The sequence below is a fragment of the Trachurus japonicus genome, chromosome 7 (genome assembly GCF_045865225.1).
Source record: "Trachurus japonicus isolate A0001 chromosome 7, Traja_1.0".
Taxonomy (NCBI): Eukaryota; Metazoa; Chordata; class Actinopteri; order Carangiformes; family Carangidae; genus Trachurus; species Trachurus japonicus.
Window position 1 is genome coordinate 17,811,871 of NC_140913.1, and position 24,385 is coordinate 17,836,255.

Consider the following 24,385-nt stretch of genomic DNA (forward strand, 5'->3'; position numbering starts at 1 on the left):
CAGGGGGGTCAGAGTGAAACCTGTGCAGGACACAGAGCTCATTCTTATCGAGTGCAGCCTTGGAGAAGAGTGTGTTTACCTTATTGTTCCTGCTAGCAGAGGATTAAAGGCGTACAGCCAGTCGTTCATGTCTTTCTCGTTGTTGGCCTGCAGCAGGATTCCACGATGTTTCGTGCACACGGCGAAAGTGTGGGGAGTCTGATAAGAAAACAGTAAACTATTGTCAATCTGGATGTTTTCGCTGATAAAGTGAATGAGGAAGGGTTTCTCAGTTTTTGTGCCGTTAAAGCTGTTAAACCAGTCTGGGTCAGAGATCAGGATTACAGTAATTATCAGTAATTTCTTTCTTTTAAAACGTACCTTGAGCATGGCCTGCTGGTCTTCACTGTACTCCACTTGTGCTGTTGAGAGGTTGAGGACGCCCCGCTCCACCGGGTCCTTGTCACTGTTGTAGATGAAGACGTAGGGCCGACGCACAACTACAAAGTGCTTCACCCATGAGTTAGAGCGAGGCTCCATGAAGCTCAGGAAACCTTTCTTGGACACGACAGATCTGACAAGGAACAAAAATGAGAAGAGATCAGTCAAAAATTAGTTTTTTTTTCCACTGTTTGTTGTTGTGAAGAAGAATCTGAAACATCCAGGTTCAGCAGCTCAAACCCATTCACATAAAATCTGTATGAATTATAAAACAGAATGTGTCTCATATGGACATTTCAAAATGGCATCACTGCTCACAGCGATGAAGGAGGTGGCATCACTCACCCTGGTCTCATTTCTTCAATATCAGGCACCAAGTTGAGGAACTCGTTCTTTCCAGCCCGTGCTAGGTAAGAAGTCTCCAGAGTGGGAACCATCGGGAAGTTTTCATAGTCTGAGCAGGAGGGACTGGAGGCACGGGAGCTGTTCTCTGGAGTCCTTGGGGACAAAACACACCAAGTTGACATTAGGATAAACTGTCAATAACCTTGACTTTGCACAAACACTTATAGATGTTTATAATAAGAATTTTACTTCTGGTCCATGGAGCCAGACAGAGAAGGACAGGTGGAGGAGGGGGTGAGGGTGGCGCTGCTGAAGCTGGTCACTGATGGATCCCGTCCCATGGGTGAGATATCAGACAGCTGGAGAAAAAATACAAATAAATATATGTTGAACACACTGTTTTAGTTTCCAAGACTTTTCCAAGACTATTTAGAGGGGGTGCATGGCTGATATTCATGTAGCTGTTAGGTAAGCAGTACTAATCAATACTACACAACAACTAGTTTTAAAGCTACGTAAGTTAAATGTGTAGTAAGTACTGTACATTTCCTTCTATGATTTCTCACCTTGCAGTCACTGATGCTGTTGACCACCTGGTTGTATTCACTGTTGTAGGTGTGTGTCATGAGGCGCAGGCACTGCAACGTAACAAAGAGGAGGTTGATCACGTCATAGCAGAGGAGAGACCTGTGAATAATCATATCTCATAACACAGACTTTGTTCTTACCTTGGTGGCCAGCTCCTTCTCACGATCCACCAGACTCTCGATGTCGGTGGAGTCGTAGCCGCTGCTTTCGCTGGGCGTGATGGCGCTTTCAAAGGTGGTGCTGGAGATCTGTGAGGAGATGGAGGTGGAGGTGGACAGGGTGTCGGAGCTCATGCTGGGGGATAGAGACTCGCTCAGGGACTTGGTGGTGGGAGCTGTTCCCTCTGGCGCCGCCTCTCCCAGCTTCTCTCTCAGCAGGAGGAGGTGACGTGTCTTCTCCACCTGAACAAATGAGAGGGGTGGGGGTAACGGTAAATGTTAAGTTTCCATTGTGAGAGGTTTTCTTTTTTCAATAACACTGGCGATTTGGACCCACCTCATGCAGCTGCTCCATTTTCTCCAGCTCCCATTGGTGCTCCAGGATGAGACTGTCCCCTCTGGGCCTCCATCCGGCCAAGTTCTCCTCTCCACGCACATAAGCCACTGATGTGTCCAGGACCTTCCTCCTCCTCCTCTGCATCCCTGCTCGGGACAAAAGCCTCATTAAGACGAAGTTCTCTGAGAAATCATAGTAATCCAGCAGCCTGTTTTAATGAGAATTAGTTTTCTCACCTGGGCTTCCAGTGTCAGACATCTTGCACAAGCTCAGCTCGTAGATGCCCGTGACTCGGTTGCTGTGGTGAAGCAGAGGAGGGTATATTCAAGTAAACTGTGTTCTCAGGTAAAATGTTTGGATTTGGGGGTGGAAATAGCCAAAGTATGTCCGTGTGAGGTCTCACCAGTCAGGTGTTTTGGAGTAACCACTCCCAAATAGGTTCCTGAGGGAGCGGGGAGGGGAGATCTTTGCATCTCGGGAGTAGAAGACCATGCAGATGTCTTTGGTTATTATAGCAGGCTGGATACAGTGATCAAGCTGTGGAGAAGAGACACAGTGAGTATGTTTGATATGTTGGTAGGTTGTTGTTACTCCAAAAAAAAAATATCACATATAACTCATTGTTTCACAACAACATAATTTATTAGACTACTCCATTACTCCCTATGAAAAGTAACTAGTTACTTGTTACTTTTTATATTACATTTTAATTACCTGTATGTTGAAAACAAAATTGTGAGCAGAATGCACCTCATGTACCATTATGCAATGTGCAGGACTGATACATTTTTAAATGTTTTTTTATGTTCCAAAATGCAATAAAACACTGTGTTCCAAAGAGTCATGACAAGTACAAACAATGTGTATGTAGAAATTGTCATTTAAAGTCGGTTACACGTGTTTGAAATTGTTACAGTGTTCAGTGTTAAGTTAGGATGGCAGCACCCAAAGTACTGACAGTCAGTAACCCTCCTTCATGTGGAACTGATTCCACAATGTAAATGAAGAAACACTGTCACTAATGTCACTAATGTAATCACCGAAGTGACAGCACAGCAGTAATACATTACACCCAACACTGTGAACTATTGTGCTGAATGCAAATAACACAGTAGGAGCAGTGGCTGACCTCCAGATATGCAGACAGAGTCATGTAGATCTTCTCTCCGTAAGGAGTGACTCGGTTTAGGAGGAGGGAGTTGTGCAGGGAGCTGTCCCACACTGCTTCGAAGCGGTAGAAAGTCCTGATGGAAATAAACAAACAAAGAGTCATCAGCAAAAATGACAGAGAAATTGATTTGTATTTAATCTAACGTCTATAAAATTAGTGTCAGTGCGTCACAGAGTTTGTAGGATCTGTGTGGATCTAGTAGCGAGTGTTAAACTACCAGGAGACCAAACAACACAGAAATAACCAGTGAGTCAGATATTCTGTTATTGATGACGCGAGTGCGTCCCTGACAGATTAGGCGGTGAACACTGGGGCAGTGACTGAAGTGTCCCTCACACTTATCCCTCGTCGTGACAGGATGAGAGGAAACACACTGAGGTGAGACCTCGACAACAGACACAACGTGAGGAGGAGCTCCAGTAGTTAACAGAGTGTTAGGAATGTGACGAGAGTGCAGCAAGCTTTGTGCCAGCTGACACACCACACAACGGCTGCATGCACAATATGGTCCAGATGTCGACCGTGTCATGTTATGCTATGATAACGAAAATTGTCTTTGCGGCACCAATGTGAGGATTATCAGACTACTTAATAAGTACATGAGTGAAAAGAAAATACAATAGTTTATGGCAAATTATGAGTAGATCTTTGCTTGTTTTCTCAGATGACTGTGGGGCTTTTTCAAGAGGTTACACTGTTCCCATCCTGGGCAGTAGGGGGCACTCTTACCCACAGACTGAGAGACAGAGATGCCCTGATGGGGCCTCATTGGCCTTTGTTATTGTTGTTATTGAGTTCAGACTGATGCAGTGAATAACAGCTGAGAGAAAAACATTAATTTGGAATCCGAGTGTGACCAAAGAATCAACAACCACAAACACTGTGGTTTGAACTGGAGTGAGAGTCACAACATCACAATACAAAATAGGGGTTACAGTTGCATTGAAGATTGCCTTTATTTATCCACTAACAATTTTGGGATGGGATTTTAGTCCAGGTTCTAAATATGTGGAAATAAAGGCAGACTTAATGCAATGTGCCAACAAAAAACACAAACTGTGGAGAACTTATTTCTATGGATCTAAAGGGCTAAAAGAGAAGCATAAGGTTCTTTCAGAGAAAGAGCCCTATGTTCTCTGATCACTGGTACCTATCAATATCCTTATCAATAGAAAGCCTGAGCACAATCATGAGTCCGGCCGCAGCAGGAGGGAAAAAGAGAGTGCATAGAAAAAAAAAGAGAGAAGCACAAACAGTCAGGCATGAGACAATGGAGCAACTTAACAGCAGTGAAAATGGAAATGGTCATGCAATGCACCTTCAGCAAATAGAAAGACATGGACACATACACATCTACGGGGATATTCCCATGTACTGTTGGTAAACAGCAACTGTTTTCAGGAAGATAGTATCACAGGAAATTATTCTATTTCGCATTTGCCACATTGGTTTAAAAACAGATTATCCTCAATCATCACGGGAGGTGCTGAGAATCAAGCAGAATAAGTGCACTGTCTGCAGCAAATCTTCGCTGAGCGCCAACAAATCCACAGACTTGCACATACATTAAATATATTGTGTTTATCACTGAGTACAGTTGAAGCTTGTGAGCGTTTCAGCTACCTGTTGGAGTTGTGGGATGACTTGATGTTCTTGGCAGAGATGATGTTGAGGGACAGGACGGCATCAGCAGCACTGTCGTCCACTTCGGCTTTGTTCCTGATCCGACCTTGTGGGACACAGAGCAGCACAGCACGTCAGCGTCCTGTCGTCATGAGACTCCAGCAGAGTGCTTTAAAAGCCAGTTTGCCCATCAACAGCTATGTTGTCAGAGTGTCCAGCAGTTAGACTCTGAGCACATGGCTGCTCCCTCATGAGGCTCTCTGGATAAGAATGTCAGCAGCTCACAGTCTAAATTGTGAAATGTAATTATTTGGTCCATCAGCTACAGCTACAGTATAAACTGCTTAGAGGCAGAGGAGGCCTCAGGCCAAACAGATGCTATTCCTGCTATTCCTATCTAAGTATTTTCAGTGCTGCCTTGTGAAGTGTTTCTACTAATTCCTTTCAGCAGTGAGGACCGTGTTGGTCTGATTTAAGATTTTAAAAGCTTATGCCTGTATTTTCCTTATAAAGAGTGACTGGAAATGTGGGGGGAGAGAGTAGGGGAGTGACTCCTTGCTCAAGGCAGTCTTTTGTGTCTCTGGTGAAAGGTAGGACTAGTAATCCCTGTGGGAAGACTGCTCACCCACAACCAGCTCACGGACGTCCTTCCAATGGAGCTCGCTACCCTTCTCATGGATGAGAGTCACTGTGATCCTTCGCTGGATTCCCTACAGCAAAGATGACAGGAGTTTGGGGATTAGAGTAGACACATCTAGAAAAAAAAATGAAGCTTCTAAAGAAAAAATATCATTCACAGGAGGAAGATCAAGTCAGAATCTGTCCACAGCGTAAAATTGATTTTAAAGAAACAGTGACCAATGGGTACCTGGTGCAGGAGGTAAGTGCCATGGCAGGGCAGTCCTCCACTGTGATCCACGACAGCCGGGATGTACCTGTTGGGGGGAGGAAGGTCACACTGAGCCTGGGGACTTACATCACCATACCTCGTGGTATTCTTCACAAGGATTCACAGGATGAATTACATCCACTGTTTGACAAATGGTAACTAAAGACAGGAGTATAATTCAAGGTCAAACTGTTTCTCTGCTGCTAAAACATGCCTGAGGTAGAACAACCTCAGATGTGTTTTCTACTCAGGCTGACAAAACTAAAACTAACAGCTTTCTTTCTTTATTACCCCGTTTGGTTTTTACTGTTTGCGGCCATGTTCTAAAAGGCTCTGATATCTGGGGACATATTTTACAGAGGTGTTATTTAGTCATTGTAGATATGACTCCTGATGCTACATGGAGGTTCAGTGTTTATTATGTCTTAATCACTATATACATTTCCATCTTTTCACTGCCGTTATATATTCGAATATAGCCGAATATTTTTTGTCATATTTTCTTTTTGTATTATAATATGTTAAATAACTTTTTAAAGCATATATTTTTTCTTTTGCTGAATTTGCTTAAAGGTCCAGTGTGTAATAATTGGCGAGGTTTTATTGGCAAAATCTGAATATACTACCCATGAATATATTTGTATAAGTAGTAAGTGTAAGTAAGTGTATAATTGCTATAAAATAAAATTTGTTTGGTTTTCGTAGCCTTATAATTATTCTTTTATATATACATATAGCAAGGGTTTTGCTTTAGACAGTGTCGCCATCTTGTGCCGCCATGTTTGTACGGCAGCCCGAATGGAAAATCCAGCCAGCCAGAGAGCATGTTTCGCGACTCGAGTCTTGCGTTCATAAAGAGTGTGAGCAAGCGAGTGAGCGCTGTAATCTAGAATCCGAACGCTGGATGTCACAGTTTTACCCCCATTTTACACACTGGACCTTTAAGGTCGACTGTATAGATATTATACTCATTGCTAATTATGGATATAACATATCCATAACATATGCATAATATGTAGACACTCACTCTCCAGTGGGCTCGAGCTCGCTGATCTCAAACCAGACGAGCAGGTCGTACTTGCTGACACACCCACCCAGGTTGGACTTGGTGATGGTGTTCAACTTGGTGGCTGGAACTGACACACAAACACACATTAAGTTAAAATGACTGGAATTTAACCTGAATTTCACAGGGCAAAGTGGAGGCTGGATATGTTATATGAACACACCGTTGATCGTGGACATCAAGCCATTACTGTAGCAGACATACAGGCATACACATACACTATATTCAACCCAACAGCTGAACATACTAAGGTGTTATGAGGAGCTAAATCACAGATTACACCACCACAGACAGCTCCCTGCTGTCTAACACATCAGGATTATGTTCCTGTTACAGCAGGCTACTCTCTCAGGCACAAAGCTACATTCATTTATGTTCAATATGCCTGAAATCAACATTATTCCACATGAAAACTACCATAATTGGACTATAGCTGAACCTATAAAGGCTTAAGCCTCTGGAGTCTGGCTTATGCTATGAAGACTATGTCAGTGATTTTCTATGATTATGATAAATGCTCATTTCGTTATTTGGCTTCAGATTCAGCACATGCAGCGGATTTGCCTCAAGGTGTCAGCTCAGGCCATTGTGGAAGCGACAGGGGGAAGGTTGGTCTGAGCTGACTGGACCTAAATAGACCTGCAGCAAGGTGCAGCACACAGAACCACTGCAGAGCTTTATCGTGCCGCTGCCTGCAGGCACAGAGCAACACAAGGGCAAAGCACAGCACTAGTCTAATCACTACAACCCAGGTGCATCTAATGCCTGGTCAATGAGCTACTACACTGTCCGCTGTACCAACCATGGTGCCTGGGAATGATAAACACAGGCTCGTTGGGTACTGGGAGGAAGGGGAAGTGAGAGAGCTGATCAGCCTCATCGTCCAGACTGGCCACAGCGGAGGAGGCCAGGGCGTTGGCGTGCTCGGACAGCGTGTCCAGCACCTTGCCGTTCACATAGCCACTCATCAAGTAACGGACCAACTCTATCTTACGGGCATGGTCTGGGTTTGCAATAATGTGACAATGTACAAATGGTGAGAAAGATTGGGAGGGATGTGTGAAAAAGAATATGTGGAGGAGGGGAGGACAGAGTTGGGTAAGAGGATTACGGATGGTGGGAGAGTGATTAAATATGAGACAAAAAAAAAAAAAAATCCGAAGGAAGCGAGAAATGAAAGAAAAGTGGAAGCAAATATGAGGCATGCTTATATAACCATAACAAACACAAGAAATATGCTGAAATGATGGTGACAGGAGCAAAAGATATTGCTGTTTGCACATATGGTGCGATAACATTACAAATCTTACCTGGTTTAGACAGAGGCATGGGAATAGGGTAGTACTTTCTTGATGGTGTTGGAGGACTGTTGGGGTAAAACAGAATATTAGAGAAACACTTATGGTATAAAGAATATTGACATGAATTTGAGTTGCAAGATGCTGTTGCATGTTGAGATGCAACCAAACCCCAATTCTGACAAAATCTGGTGCCCATGTATGAATTATCCCTGCATTTATAAGATTTTATAAGAGAACATAAATCCCCATAGAAGAACTTTTTTCTTTCCACCCACCTGATCAGGTCCTGACCATGAAAATGCAGTGGGTGCTGCTGGTAATGGCCGAACACTTCAAACACAATGGGCTTGGTCTTGATGTACTCAATAAAGGATTCTGTGACCTCCACCGAAATCTGCTCGAAAAAAACCCCCAAAACACAAAGCGTTTGTCAGAATTATTAACATAAAGTTGGTACAGTACAGCTTGAGTGTGTACCATTATCTGTGTGTGAATACACTCACATTTTGAACATGGAAAAAGCCCAGAGGAGCTCCTTTGCCTGTGTTCTTTAGAGGCTCCGTGGAAAAAGCCTCGTCATGACGATGCAGGAAACTGAGGAGATGAACACGTGTCAGACATTTAAGAGTGGAGTTAACCTGCAAATTCATCTAAAATGTACGATAATGAAAAACATTTCATGCAAGTCTATCTTGATTTATTATATTAATGCTCTATACCAGTATCTTGAATTTGGTCCTTACTTTGACAATTTGTTGTTGTACTGACACTTATATATATGCAAATATTACTTAATGTACAATATCACTACTCTGGATAGAAGATACCCCATGGGGTGCATACAACTGTTAAGATTTAATATTGTGATTCATGTTGCCACAAACTTGTATTTTGAGTACAATGAACTCACTTGAATTGGCAGAAGATGTCGGCATACTCAGGCAGGATCCCGCTGGCCTGCAGCACGGTGACACGGAAGGTGAAGATGCTGCCCACCTCCAGCTGGCCTACCAGATCGTCACCAAGACTCAGTTTGGACTCGGGGATGTTGCCCAGCTTGAGGTCTGAAAAAACGCCACAGGGGTGGGGTTAGGAGGACTTGTGCTGCTAAGTATCGAAAATGACCTACATCTGCACCTGGCGACTGTGCTTTCCAATCTGCATGTGAATTCTAGGCTCTGCAAAATACAATCACCGGCCTCTGCACATGATCAAACCAGTGATTTGTAGAGCAGATTCTCCTCAAACAGCCTTTGTACACATTCCTCCACAAAGCAAGAAAAACTGCATCAGTCTCATTTCCATAACTAAACATTCAACAGGGCCATCTGCCAAGCCCCACCGGGGCTGAGAGGTTGAAATTTATGAGTACAGAGGTGAAGGTCTGGCAGCCGTACCCATGTCATTGATTCTGTTGAGCTCCTCCGAGGGTGTGATGACCTCTGAACTCTGACCCTGACCCTCCACAATGCGCAGCTCTTCCAGGGACAAGCCAGAGCGGGTCATAACTGTGGAGGGGAAGTCGTTCTGATTGGACGAAAAGAAGTAGAGGGAGGAAAACATTAGCATAAAGCTGGTAGGGAGAAAACAGAGCGATCAAACCTCCACCTGTGTGAAGGCATTTGTGTCTTATTGATGTAACACTAACTCAACAAAATCCTATTCACTATTCCTTAAATTTACTTGTAGGGAATAAATAAGAAATAAGAAACAGCATGAAACTCTGAGAAAACACAACTTCCTCTGCTGACTTCTTGTTTTAACCCAAATATTATACGCCCACCGTCTCTCTCACACACAGGAAAGGTATTCTCTTAAGTTTGAAACTCCTCATCTGACTCAGGGCTTACCTGTTTGAAGTATTCATCATCAAAGGAAATCTTGGCAGTTCCTGACTGTCTAACTCCTGACCCATAGTCTGGAGCTTCCTCGTCAGCTACAAAGAGACAAACCATCGTCTTATCAGCATCTATTACATGCACATCAAAGGGAATACACCAAAACGCTGAAGGAATTTTCTTTTTGCCACCAGATTGGTTGTTTGAAGGGCCCTTCAAAATGTTTTAACAGTTAGAATCTTTTATTTATCTCATTATCTGGTTTGAGTAAAACCTATTTTGGTATCAAAATTTCAAAAAGGCTGTGATAGAGATGAAATCTGACATTACATGGCACAAATACATGGAACTGATACACAGTAAGTGGCAGTAAGTACGCTTTTTAACCGCTCCACTACACATAACAACCATATTATTTATCTGAGAGTTTGACAAATCACTAAGATAAACGGCCTCTTTCACAAGACTTTGCTTTTCCAAACTCTGTAAGACACTCGAGAAATATCATCAAAGCATAGTAACGCACTAATTAGTGATTAGCAGGATAAAACCTGTGTATAAAGGCGCCTGACGCTCTTGCTCATTAGAGAATCTCATTAATTACTCACCAGCAATAGCCTGGACCCCCACGCGCAGGAAACCACGCACCGCGCCCTTCTCTGTTACTATGGCAACACGGTGAACCAGCGGTACGGGATACAGCAGGTTGCTCAGGTACACGAAAGCTCTGAGAGGAAAAAAAAAAAAACGAGGACAGAAACGTGAGAACCTGACACTGGTGCAGCTGCTGCAGTCTTCACATCCAGGAAACACTGACATTGTATTTATGGCCGTATGTGCTCTTGTTATATATCTGTTGCATCTAATTACCTAAAAGCAAACAATGCACTCATTAAAAACATCTGCAGCCACATAGAGACAGTTTTCTGCGTTACATTATCTACAACTTGACAAATTTCATTTTCACTGTTTAGCATATATTAATCACTACAATAACATACGGTCAAATATTAGTGACAATTATGTTAAAGGACACGCAAAAAAAGAAAAGAAAAGAAATAAAGACAGAAAATTGAACATAAAACCATATATGCTTCAAGGCACTGAAATCAGCAGCAGCTTAAACCATCCACTTTATTTTTAAACTGCGTGACAGGGGTGATGACAGATCGCCCAGGATGCAGCAGTAAAGGCTGTAAAAGAGTGGTTTATTGTGTCGTGTTACGGTGATGTTAGTCTCTCACTCACACACTCACTGACATTTTGTTTTGTGGGACTTAATTTGTCTCGCTGCACCCCTGGTGACCTACTCTTTCTCTGCCAGCCCTCCCTCCCTGTGCTGGGAGACTCAAGGCCAAGGCGGGGGAGAGATATCAATCTGCAAAATCTCTGAAGTCATGGTGACGCAGGTTTCCGAGCTACGACTGTTGCAGAGTCTGGCTGGCTTGAAGCCTGCATTGATCTGTCCTCTGTATTTTGAGATTAGCAGTGTTTATTTCTAAGATGTGGTTTTTACACCGCTGATGCTCTAACCTCCGTACCGTATATTCTGTGATTTCAGTTGCTGCTGAAGAACAGTACCTCATCCTGACATCAACTTAAAATGGATACAAGTATGATTATGTCAACTAGTAACTGAGTTAATGTTTCCTACAATATATCACAAAATGTTAAAACAAACAGAATTATAAAACAAATATAAACACAATGTAATCAAAGAAACCAAAAATCTCACAAAAAGGTTAAAAAAAAAAACATAAAATGACAGACAGCTAATTAACTTAGACACAGCAAATACATGTAACTTCACACACAGATGGGAGTTAATACAGTCAGCGCTGTGATGGTGGCGGGGGATGAGACATCACGCTGGGAGTAGGCGGAGAAATGGATGGTGGCTTTTCTCTTTTTTTGGGGTGGGGGGGGGGGTTGAGTTTAAATGAAAAGCAACTCCTAAAAAGAAGGCCTATGAGCAGAGAAGTATGACTAATCACATTAAATTCAAAACTGGTCCAATTTATCTCTGTAAAGCTGCTATGAATACATGATCTGATTCTGGATTTATTCCTTCAGCAGGGAGGGCTTCACTGATAATTAATAACACGTACACTTACTGCATTTCCACAGCTTTTATGATTCTGATTTTCCAGCTACTGTAAATGTATATAAAATAATTATGTCTACATATCTTTACTGACCTCTGTCTATCCATCTGTCAACATCATGAATTCATTGACTATCCTTTATTTGCAGGATGTTTTTCTTGATTTCTTGATTCTTGTTTTATTACCTACACTTTCTTAGCCTTTTTCCACTTTACTCTACATTTGCATCTACATCTTTGCTCCACCCACTCTCCTGTCCCAGCTTGTGTATGGAGGATGCCAGTCACCAACCTTCCCACCAGGATGAACCAGGGGGAGCGGTCGTAGAAGGGGTCCTGGCCATCGCTGAAGATGTCTGAGCCCTCCTCTGTGCCGGCGTCGGAGCTGGTGTCGTCCACAAATGCCTCATCATCCATTAAGTCAGACATCTCGCTCTGGCGCTCGTCCGCCATTTCGGTGATCTCTGAGTCGGTGGTGGAGAAGGTGGGCGAGGGTGTGCGGTCGGCCAGACGCTCATTGACACAACCATGGAAGATGGGGGAGCTGAGGAGGTTGGTAGTTTGGGAGCAGTGGCAAGAACCAAGGAAAGGTTACAATGCAGTAAAAGAACAGTTCAACAGGCCACTGTAGCTTGTAAAGTAAATTATGACATTGTTATGCATGCAGAAACTAATACAAAAAAGACAAACATAGTTTTATGTTTAAAATGCAAAGTAATCAACCACCAACAGCAGATGGCACACGCTTACTTTCTTATACTTGTGCAATAGGATTATTAGCTGAACCAAATCAATTGATCTTTTTCTTATAATACTTTGAAGCTGCTGCAAAAGTAACAGAAGGATTCATTTCATAAGGAGCAGCTATTACAAGAAGCTGCTAGGTTTAGCACAGTTTATAGGAACGTGACTATATTATACCCACATGAAATGTCATTTTAAAAGGATTAACGTTTAAATCTTCTAATGTATGCTGGCTGGAAGAGGATAGAATGCAAAATGCCACATATTTCCACATTATCCAAACACACTATGTTATTAACAAGCTTTTGTGTGTGAACTGAAGGGTGTCAACATGAGAGGGTATCAACATGGGAATGACAACAGACATAGCAAAATCATAAAAATGGATGAATGAAATCATCATTGATGATCAAAACAAAACAAACAAACAAAAAAAAACACATCCGCAACTTAAATTGCAACGTTAAATGAGTGAATACATCATAAATGACATGGGAAAAAAAATCACCAAAATTAAATCACAAAAGGTAACATCAAGGTCTTAACATGACAACATGACAAAAAATAAGATTTACATGAACAAAAATAGACATATGTGATTACATAAGATGCCAAAACATGTGATATTATGACCTTTAAGACAGAAAATGAATTTGTGGAACAAAAATGTGACCATGAAAATGAAAAAGGAAATGAAAGTAAATGTGTCGATCCATTTAAAAGAAAAAATGGATCCCAAAAGCTGTCTGTGTGAAACCATATCTAATCTTATTTAGATGTTATTTCAGATACATTTCAGTAAACAGCATCCACAATAAACAGCATTCAAACATGGTATCTTTTTTTGTCATACTATAGCATATACAGTATATGTGTGTTATTTGGAGCGTTACATACCTTCCCACTAGTTTAAACCAGTGGAAACGGTCATAGAAGGGGTCACTTCCTGTCAGAGTGCCTTCACCGTCCTCTTGATGAGTGGAGGCCATTTCACCGGCGCGGTCATACATCTCTCTCATCTGGTCCAGCCTTTGCCTGCAAATGACGACAGAGTGCGCTCAGCATTAATGAGAAGTGCAGAGAGAGTGGCTGACGGGAAGAGATGCTGTGAGACATACAGATCACGGTGTCACGGGTCGCTTTATTATTTGTCGTATTACTTTGGGGCAGATTGACTGCAGTGACAATAGGACACTGAGTGTAAAAGATGAGCTGTATAAATACGTAGCATATGGTGATTACTTGAGCTTATCAAGGGACCAGTAGTGCGTGGCTCCATTCTTCAGGTCCTGAACCTCGACAGCCACCACAGTGCGAGGGAAGGGCCTTGCGTCACGCTCCTTCTCTGGCTCAGGGGGCAGGAGCTCAGGGGGCAGCGGAGAGTACAGCGTGTCTGTCAGCAAGACGAACTGGAACTGGACCTGAAGAGTGTAGTAGAGAGGAGAGGAGAGGAGGAACAGGACATTCAGAAATGCGACAGCAAAAAAAAAGATGGTATCTTCTGACTTTAAGGATCGTGACATAAAATTCAGAACTGGTGCACCTTAAAAGCTTGATTTCATAGCTCTGATCAAGAAATATGGTATGGTATCATTTCACTGCAGATATATCAAGGTTGACAGGTCAAACAAATCAATTTCTTCCTTCGTTTCGTGGACTCTAACAGCCCAGCACCCTCTGGGGGCCAAAATGCTAAACCACTTGACAGCACTGGACATAAATTGCAGATACATGAAACATAAAGATAAATCAAATTCTCTGAAAACATCTCGGACAGATGACCCATCTCCAGTATCAATAGCATAGCTCCTTGAACTAAACAAGGATATAAATAACACTGAGCTCCTAATAGGAAGGATGGACTGTGGCCTCTGATTTGTGACACATTCAATTTCTGTATATAATGAGTCAAGACTCCACTAACAATGACTGGCCTGTGCATGTGCAACATACAGTACATTATGTTTTAAGTTGAGTTTTAAATCACTGGTATCACATTAGACCGAATAGCGTGTGTGTGTGTGGAGCTGTGGAACTGATTTGTGGTGTCTCTCATGATATCACCATGCAGTTTTGTAATTAGGAATTTGGTCAGCAGATCCCCATCACCATCATCAAGCGTCATAGTCGAACATCCCAGAACTTGACTAAGAGTGTGTTTCATTTCAGCAGATATATATTATGATTACATTAGTGAAGGACCGTCTGACCTTTTACAATACAAAGGATTGAAAACTCTTTTCTGCAAAAAAAAAAAAAGCATGTGTTTATGTATTTTTTCTTTGCCATATAGACACAAACTGACATGCCGTTTCGCTCACCTTCTTCTTCAGCTCTACACTAATGGCATTTGCCTCCTTCAGGTAGACAGCATTTCCCCACAGCTGGTCACGGAGGGAGGTGAACTGGTGGTACCTCCACTTCCTGAAGGCCCACTGTGCCAGTTCAAACTCATGCTGAGTCCATGGTACTGCAGGAGATGGGAGTTTACATTAACATGATGAATATACACGTAAAGACATACGTACTACACACACAATGTAAATGCATATAAAGCCAAAAGGGACCATGGCCTACCATAATCCACTGAACTTTACATTTGTGTCTGTAATTCTGATCAAGCCATAATGTGGAATAAAATATCATCCATAATTTCAGTGCATGGTTCTTGCAAGTAATTCCTGTGGGATTTCTAGTGCCTGTGGTCTGAATGTGGAAAACTGTTCCTTTGTGATGTGTTCAGAGACATCTTACATCAGAGTTTACAGTCAGCTGCAGAAAAGTATTTCATCTACAAACAGTGACAAAATGGGGGCACTGGGTTTGTTCTTTAAAGCTACAGTCCATTATTCAATAACAAAGAGTTTTAGTCCATTATACAAATACAAATAATCATAACCTGCTATTACTCTCAACCTGATGGACCATTCCTGCATGTCTGAGAGATTAGTTTTATTATGACTGAACATTGTACTACCTGGATGGGATAGGACGGCAATTTGCACATTAGAAGTATATTTTTAATTACGTCAGGCAGATTTGAAGTGACTAGTCATCAAGGTAGTAAGAATCTCAATCAACTATCTGTGAGTTGGATTTCACAGTGCTGCTAAAGAAATTGGAAATCAGTGGGAGCTTGGAAGGTAGGGAAATGCATTTATTATGGAAAAGCTGCATGATTGGAAATATGGTTGCCAGGTGATTTGTAAATGATGGGATAAACCATGAGGAACTTGAAGTAAGGTCCCTTAGACTGAATGGTTTATTTTAAATTAGTAGCATGTTTCTTTTAACAGGATTACAGTATTTATTACTTGATTGAATATCTTGAATGGGTAATTAGTATGGCAATATTAACAAGGTTTAATTAATCTCAATGAGGCTGATATTACATTTTCTTTCTTAATTATGAAACATGAAGTACTATACGCACATCCCAGTAGTTTAGGTTCTGGATAGAAAATGTGGAAGAAAACAGAGTACATTTTATATATAAATGTATATACTATATACTGTATGCCCAGGGCTAATATACAGTGTATGAATGAAACCTTTACATGAAAAATTACAGTACACACCTTCCTCTTCCTCCTCCTCCTCCAGCTCTTCTTCATCAGGTGTCTCAGCTACCAGTGAACGAGTCTCCACCTGTTTCTGAAGTTCTTGCAATTTGCTCTCGTAAACCTGGACACCAACACACAAGGAAGAGGAAAGAGAACATGGACAAGTGTCCATCAACCGCAACAACAGGTGAGCTCAGCTCGCCATCAGCCGGACTCCGACCCAAAACACAAACTGTGACTCATTTTTCTTTTTGAACATCTATAATGAAAGCAGAGTTTGATTTCTACCACTTCAGCACTGATGACTTTGGTTACTGCTCCAAATGACACATGGAAGACATACAGAAGGGCAGTTTGCTATGTTTTCCCTTACTGTACATTTTTAGACCTCTACTGAAACCCTGCATATTTGATCAGAGTGTATAAAGTCATTAGGCTTGGACAATATCTGAACTTTAATATCTCCACACAGTACACTCTAAATGCCACTACATGTAATGCTGAGGGGTGAGGGGCTTCATTTATTTCATTGTATCTATATAATTGTTGTATTTTATATTCAAGTGTTAAAATATCTTATGTGGTGATGCTGCCACTAGACAGCTGTTTTATTTGTCAAATGCCAAGGTAAAATGTACAGTCATTTTTCATTTCATTTATTTGTTTATTTTGTAACGGGACTCTGCATATTCATGAACATACAATATGTAAATATGCCAGATTTAGCTCTAAAGCTAATCAGCAAAGCAGTGAGATCGGAGTTGTATTGGGCATCAGGTCAGATTGTGCAAAAGTGCAAAATAAATAGATAGGTAAATAGCCTATATTAATATGTTCATGTTATGGGAAATTTACAAAAATATGACATATTAAATATTATTGAACACTGACCCAGGCCTAATTGTGATCTTGTTGGACGATCATATGAAACCATCTGTGAGGATTAACTTTTTTATATGATGAAGAATCACATGTCCACTGTCCATAATGACAAAAAAAGCAAAAAGGTAAAGGAGTTTATTGTGTTTTCTACTTTCTATCCCCCTTAACCACTTTTTTTTTTAATGGGTGAGGCAACATGTTTTATTCTGAGAGAGACGGCTGGATTGGAAGAGAGGGTTAGAGAGGTGCTGCTAGAAGCTGAGTCAACTGTAATCCAATGAGGGGCGCCATTCTCATCAGAGCAGGACAGGCATTGGTCCCGATGACCTCATCCTGTTTGTTCAGTGTCTTCTGGGAAGACAATGCGGCCTTTTCATCTCGTCATTAACCTCCACTCTGCTGAAATCCTACCAACAAGCTAAAAGCTGAAATCTCTCATTTCAAACAACCTCTGGAAATTCCACCAAGCTAGTTGTACTGAATGTAAATGCTGGAGGCTGTTTTTCTAAAACAGTGTGTGCCATAATGAAGCATGTGAATGTGGTACTTAAAAAAAAAATGTTGAATGGGTAAACGTTAAATGTGAAAATGCAACTTCCAGGGACATAATTGTGTATATAATAATTACTATTTTTAATACATACAATTTATATACAATAGCCTAATACAGATGCATCTTTAACCTAAAATGAGGTGTTGTTCAATGTCTCAAATGGTCATTGCTGTGTAGTTCACATATACCATACTGATGTGTCTCTGTCCCTGAACTGGTTTATTGAGTGTGAAAAACAAATACCACCCATATATAACCAATAACTGCACTTGGAGCATGTCATTTTATTTCATACTTTGAAAATAAATCTCCAGAAACACAGGGATTCAGTTTATCCTTTTCTAAAACCTGTGAACAACACTGTTCCAAGGAATACGGTATGTTTGCACAAAGTGCTTGATTAAGGAAGCAACACAACTTGGTACACAGCCACAATGAGGCACTTGACAACGCAGATTCAAAAAGCAGACATACAACACTCACTCTTTGAACTGAGGCCTAACACAGACAATGTTTGTATATTTCATAAAGAACAGTAAAAGGTACATTGTCCTTTTGATGTTGCTTTCTTTCCAGCTTACCTGGTCACTGTCAGCACCAGTGCATTATGTTAAATAACTTTAATGGAGCATTTATTAGAGCTGAAGAAATGTAAGCTATTGCATGCAAAGATAGTCATAAAGACATGAGGCGTCGGGTGAAGAGAACTAGACTTGCATATGTCATGATATCATTTGGTTTTTGTTACAGCATAGTAAGGCAGAGTATATACTGTCAAAACTTAAAATATAAAACAGATAATAATTTCATCATTCTAAACCCAACTTGAACATGTTGATAGTCCTTAAAGATTTTTCCCATGCTGCTGAGTGTCACTGTTTCTCTCAAATGATTTGAAGGCCATCTGATACTGAAATGAAATAATGAATGGGTTCTTTTAAAGCTACAGATGCAGCAAGAAAGGAGATTGACTAATTCAGATATGCATCAGTTAAATTACAGAGGCGAAGGACTGACATGGTGACTGATTTCATAAACTATCACTCTGATAGCTCCACTTACACTGTGTGAATGTGGCATTTGATGCAGTTAAAAAAAATTAAATCCTAAAAAACGTCATTTGACATAGATGTGTGTCCTTAATAACATTATGCAGGCACTTCAAGTCTTTGTCCTCCCTCCAACATTTTCAAGGCAAGTCTTTGGGAACCATGACAACACTCAGGACATCCATTCAAAGGCACAGTGAACTCTGTGCTTATTCAGTGAACCACAAACCAAAAATCTAATTTTTAGACTTGATGGAAATCATGATATTCATGAGCAGTTCATAATGTGTTGTTCATTACAATGAAACTGACAAACTGATAATTGTGTGTTCCTTTTCATACAGTTAGGTCCATTTCCAGCATTTCAGCATAGTGGTTCTTACATTTGATAGGATCTTAAGTAAACTCCAGGATTAAAAGATAATTTCTCATGAAAATATCCTGGAAAGAAACATAGAATTATATAAAATGTGGGCAATTTGTCAGGGGTGATTGAATTATTCAAGAATACAGTAACTTATTGCCTAATATCATTAGTGTATTCACTAACTAGCTAATTACAGCTTATCCATGACTTAAGGAAGTGCAAAGTACTATAATAGTGTGTGGAAGTTATATATTTGAAACAAATCTAAGAAAGAATCAAGCAATGAAGTTGCTTGCTAGGAAAATGAATGAAGCAATTTGTTATTTCTAAAAAGTTAGTTTTGGTTAGGTAAGGTGTGAAGTTGCTTTCACAAAATTTTGCCGAAGCCTTGTGCATGAGCACTAAACTAAAACAAAGGGAAAAACAATAATATTAATACAGTTAGTGCATTAAAAGGCACTTTTTGACAACCACTTTCTTTGAGCACTACTTCAGTCTATTTAAAAGGCAGTCGCGTAGTTGATTAGTGCATCAGGTTATTCAATAATCAGTTCTAAAATATCCAACATACTGGTCTTTTGATTCCAGATCAAGGCCTTTGATGATTGATGACAGTCAATGTTTTAAAAAACAAAACAAAAGTTGACACTGCAAAAACAACCACTTCGTCCATCCTGACATTCAGTCACATTGTACAACGAAACAAATAAATATAGGGTGTTTTTTGATTGCTAATTTGGGCTGCAACAACAACAACAAATTAAACACTTCAATGTGTTTATACTGTAGTGGTGAAAAACATTCTTGATAAATCAATACTATAATGGCAAAAAAATGTAAACTCATAAATTCAACCATGAAGAAAATTTTTTGCAAATCAAAGCATGATTGATGAACTGTCACATATGTTGAAAAATGAAAAGAGTAGGCATGGCATGGCAAAAACAATCCCCTTATCATTTGTTGGCTTCAATTCCTTATGACAGCTCTCCTAATTCTAGTGATGATAGCGCACACAATGCAGCAAAAACTGATAAAACAGCATATATTATGATGATGACGATGATAAAATGTCTTTTTATAATACATACAATTCTTTTGGATCAACCAATAACACGCTGATCAAGTGCAAAGGTCACAGTCTGTCTTGGCTGTTTGACTCGTGATTCTGAGCTGTTGTGATCTGTAATGTGTTTGCCTACTAAAAGTATTTGAAACTAGTCCACAAGTCCCACTCAGACTGTCGTCTCTCTGCTGGCTTTTAGATTAGGGGCAGACAATTGCCTGCGCATTCGCGGTGGTGCCTGGAAGTTGACTGGATGGTTAGCATGGTCAATGTGATGGTACTGCTGGTAGCCACTGCAGCTTCCATCTGTATAGATCATACTATTATAGTGGCATGGCTGTTGATGGAGTGACTGTGGAGGTGCTGGCTGGTTCTGATGGTGGCGGGGCTGGTAGAAAGCCTGGCTATGCCTCCTGTTGCCTTCAGACTGCTGCAGTGACTCCATGGAGCCAGAGGGCCGCTGGCGGTGGTTAAAAGAGTTGCTGCGGCCTCGTTCGTGGGGCTGCTGATGTTGGTTGTTCCTATAGTTATGTCTGTGACCTTGGCTCAAACCTTGCTCCAAGTCTTTACTTCTAAGCTGGACTGCTGGGCTTGGTAATGGCGGAGTGACTTGGACAACTGAGGCAGCCATCATTCCTTCACCCTGACTCTCTGCCTCTTCTTCTTCTACAGCTTCTTTGGGCACCTTTAGCTCAATGACCTGTTGATCTGTAATTATGATGTGAGTACCAGGGCTCCAGGAGTTGCGGTGCTTAGGGTTGCTCTTGAAGGGGAAGCGCAGCTTGCGGTCCTCTGGGGGAATAAAGCGATGTGGTCCAGTGTGCCGGCGGAGCTGCTTGGAGATCTCTTGTTGCTGGAGATTCTTGAGGCGCAACTGCTCTTGACGCATCCAGCGCATCTGGCTTCGCTTTAAGGTAGAGTCATCTCCTGTACTTTGGCCTGTTTGTGAATCTACTTCCTCTACATCAGGCTTTTCTGGCACAGGAGGTTTTGCATCTCGAGGACTTGGCGTTATGGTTGGGGAGGTTGAGGGGCCTACACTGGGTGGCTTTTCTTGGCCCTCTGGGGTGATGAGTGGAAGGACCTTTTCCATTTTGACCATCTTGTTCCTGAGAGCACGGATCTCCTCATCTTTCATGTTATTCTGCTTCTTTACCTCGTGCAAGATGTCCTCAAGTTTATCAATGTGCACTTTTAGTTCATCCATTACAACCCCTCCTGTTCGCGTCCCATTGGTGATGACGTCCTCAATACGCTCATCACCAACTCCTACAGTGTCCCAGACATCCCGAGCCACCGCCCTCCACGAGTCCCGCTCGTTGGGGTCCTTCTTGCTGTAGCTGGCACAAAGCTCCTTCATCTTTACAATAGCTAGTGCCTCGATTTCCTGCCTTGTGTGGCGAAAATCATTGAGTGCTACTTCATAACAGATTTCTTTAACAGCCTGGATCTTCAGGTCCGAGATGGTCACCCACTTGGAGTCCTTGGTGATGCGGCGTCGCTGAGGGATCTGGTACATTTTGACCGGCTCTCTTCTCTTCCCGCTGCTGGGTAATCCACACTTTTTCACTATAGTTTGTAGCTTGCTGGGAGGCAGCTTTTCCCTCAAGGAAGTGATCAGTCTCCAGCTCTCTTCACAAGACCTCTTATCTGAGTCATCCCCACTATCAGAGTCTCCATCCTTGAGAAAACAACAAAGGACAAAAACCAAATGGTTCCCAAAAAAAAGCAGAAATTACAATGGGAAATCAAAGATAGGATGAAAAGATGTTGTTCTTTGAAAAAAAGAATGATTAAAAAGGTATAAATATGCAACATGGGAACTTCAACCATCCCAAAAGTATAAGCTAAATAAGAGTATGATGTTTTAGCTTCGACAGATGCTCAGAATTTTGAGACTTTTTACCGAAGAGGGCGATTGTATTCAAAAATTTGAATATTTTGCATACATCATTACTATACAAGATGTATGGCAACATGCAGCATAATATATAGAGCTATTTTCAAAATAAAGATAGAAAAACAAACAAATGTATATACAAACAGTAGTTTCCATTGACTTTCTTGTCAGTTTGCTTTTCTTATTATCTCCAATGAATTGGTAATATTGATATAAATAAATGTATATTAATTAAAACATTCACTAAAACCAAGAGTTTTAACGTGTCAGAAATGGGGAGCTCCCCTTCAACAATTTTGTTCCCAATGTTGCATATTAATATTAAAAATAAAGGTAAAGCATGACTATCATGATTAGAAAGGAAATATCAATAGAGGATAGTTGCTAATTGTAGCACTTCTGTACTGTCTTGTGATATTCCTCTTCTTAATTGAAAAATTTTGTGATCTGAAAGCTGGATCCCAAACATGCTACAGTGGCATGCATGTAGATGGATTTTGGAGCTTTCCCCCTTTAGTCCAGAAGGTTTGAGTGGCTTTAGTATTAGCGGTGAGTTAGAAGATAGAATTTTCTTGCAGTTGATCAAAAAGCCAGTAGAGAGAGGACAGGCAGAAATGAAGGTTAAAGTGTTAATCCACTACAAAGAAAGATGTTAGTTGGAAAATAAAATGCAGTTTCTCATTTTTTTTGTAGACAAGGAACATTACAGATCACAACCAGTGGGTACAGATAATTAAGGTCTTGTGTATGTCTGATATTGTATCTATGGCTTGAATTGAATGTTATGTTCCTGGGAGTCTGAACCGGATGCCTGTAGCTCTGAAACAAAGCACCACCTGAGTATGGAAGCTAATTCAACTGTGAGCAGTGATAATTCTGTTGTTGAGCCATGCCCTCGGTGTGCTACAAGATAACAGGTAAGGCTAGCGAAGAGAGGTAGCCAAAGAAGTCAATGAGAAACCACATTGTCACTATCCATCAAAAACTACAGCAGGAATTATTGTTATCACAATGCATTGTACATGTCAGCAACTGCATTGAAGAGATGAAACTCAGGATAAAACAAGAGCAAGAAAACTAGAGTAGAAATCTAATCCAAGCAAATCAACAGCCACTTCAGAGCTGACCAGCTTAACAGCAAACACTGCAACTTAGTCCAGAACCAGTACTGAGTGAGTTAAGAAAACATGCTATTAACATGAACCGTGCAAAAGCAGCGTCACTTCATAAAAGTGTTTCAATGTGGTCAAATATTTAATCCTTTTTAAATAAATTTTTATCTCAATATCAAATCCGCTTTAACTGTACATTGCTGTTTTGCAAGATTCAGATCCACTATAGAAGAAGACACAGGAAAGGGGAAAACAGGGATTTGGAAAGGGGAAAGCTTTACAGTCTAATCCTTGATCAATCAAATTGCTATGGAAAAATCAGTTCAACTCAAGAGGTTGGCGAGTAAAAGCTCATCCGTTTCAAACCAGAAAAACTTCCATGCAAGAAGAACAGACATGCGCTAAGAGTAGAGGTGTGATTCATACGCACACACACATATCTCAAAAGTGTGAGAATTAGTACTAGTTGGATTTAAATGGACCAAGTAAAACTGTCTCTCTCAAATACCAATGACTAGCTTTCCAATTGTAATTGACCATAGCTAACCATGCTTTAACTTTGAATTCCAGTCATGGCAAAAATCCTGCCATACATTTCACTCAAAGTAACACACACGTCCAAGAAACTGTCTGCTTGATGGTGATATACCTAACTTGCAAAAATCATCATCTCTTAACATCAACTAAACCCACTGTGTTGTTACAACTAACTTGTCTGCAATCTCTAACATGAAGATTACAGGAAACAGAGAGACTCCATAAAATTGCAAAGTGGGTTTGGTTAAATACCAGCTTATTTGAACTCACCAGTCGCTGTTGCTCCAGAAGTTGGTCTGCTTCTTCCTTCTCTTTCTTGTACAAGATTTCCATCTCTGTGAGCCTACATAAAAGAGTAAAAATATATGGTCAAATCCATGACACAGTTTGTGATGTACCATACAATCTGTGTTTGAATGACACCATTAGAAATAAACTGAATTAAAGCCAATAGGAAAGATGTCATACCTTTTCTCCATTTCCTGCTTCATGTCAATGCCCTGCTTCTCAAGGAGCTCTCTCTGAGCAAATGTCCAATCCACTGGTTCTACTGGGGTTTCTGCAGATGGGGTCTTCTCTCTTTCAGCTCTGGCCTGCTCCGGGTGGTTGAACCGGAACACATGGTTCTTTCCCATAATGATTCGGTTACCTGAAAGAAGGTGGGGCACACGTGTGGCAGGAATAAAGATGGAGGGCTTAACAATAACAAAGACAGTAAACAGTAAATAACAGTAAATGCAACCAACCAACCAGAGCCTCACCCTCTTTCCAG

General features: G+C 41.0%; 1 protein-coding gene across 50 annotated transcripts in view; it reads right to left on the bottom strand.

The window, feature by feature from the left end:
• Positions 1–24,385, bottom strand: part of kif1b (kinesin family member 1B) — a 57,751-nt gene that overhangs the window by 3,518 nt on the left and 29,848 nt on the right. For 16 of the 50 annotated variants that reach the window (XM_085781714.1, XM_085781704.1, XM_085781710.1 and 13 more), the window contains 31 exons: positions 24,082–24,262; positions 23,884–23,956; positions 16,163–16,268; positions 16,018–16,035; positions 14,906–15,054; positions 13,827–14,005; positions 13,482–13,619; positions 12,133–12,384; positions 10,345–10,463; positions 9,749–9,834; positions 9,296–9,425; positions 8,809–8,962; positions 8,402–8,492; positions 8,174–8,292; positions 7,908–7,963; positions 7,400–7,600; positions 6,559–6,667; positions 5,511–5,577; positions 5,268–5,352; positions 4,643–4,748; positions 4,170–4,196; positions 2,978–3,092; positions 2,252–2,385; positions 2,085–2,146; positions 1,849–1,994; positions 1,494–1,754; positions 1,332–1,403; positions 1,015–1,124; positions 766–918; positions 361–553; positions 80–198 (listed from right to left, as the gene is read on the bottom strand). In XM_085781714.1, the coding sequence (XP_085637840.1) occupies positions 80–198; positions 361–553; positions 766–918; positions 1,015–1,124; positions 1,332–1,403; positions 1,494–1,754; positions 1,849–1,994; positions 2,085–2,146; positions 2,252–2,385; positions 2,978–3,092; positions 4,170–4,196; positions 4,643–4,748; positions 5,268–5,352; positions 5,511–5,577; positions 6,559–6,667; positions 7,400–7,600; positions 7,908–7,963; positions 8,174–8,292; positions 8,402–8,492; positions 8,809–8,962; positions 9,296–9,425; positions 9,749–9,834; positions 10,345–10,463; positions 12,133–12,384; positions 13,482–13,619; positions 13,827–14,005; positions 14,906–15,054; positions 16,018–16,035; positions 16,163–16,268; positions 23,884–23,956; positions 24,082–24,262 (3,811 nt within the window). The remainder of the gene's footprint in view (positions 1–79; positions 199–360; positions 554–765; positions 919–1,014; positions 1,125–1,331; positions 1,404–1,493; positions 1,755–1,848; positions 1,995–2,084; positions 2,147–2,251; positions 2,386–2,977; positions 3,093–4,169; positions 4,197–4,642; positions 4,749–5,267; positions 5,353–5,510; positions 5,578–6,558; positions 6,668–7,399; positions 7,601–7,907; positions 7,964–8,173; positions 8,293–8,401; positions 8,493–8,808; positions 8,963–9,295; positions 9,426–9,748; positions 9,835–10,344; positions 10,464–12,132; positions 12,385–13,481; positions 13,620–13,826; positions 14,006–14,905; positions 15,055–16,017; positions 16,036–16,162; positions 16,269–23,883; positions 23,957–24,081; positions 24,263–24,385) is intronic. The other 34 variants (XM_085781734.1, XM_085781726.1, XM_085781730.1 and 31 more) reach the window with 9 other exon arrangements.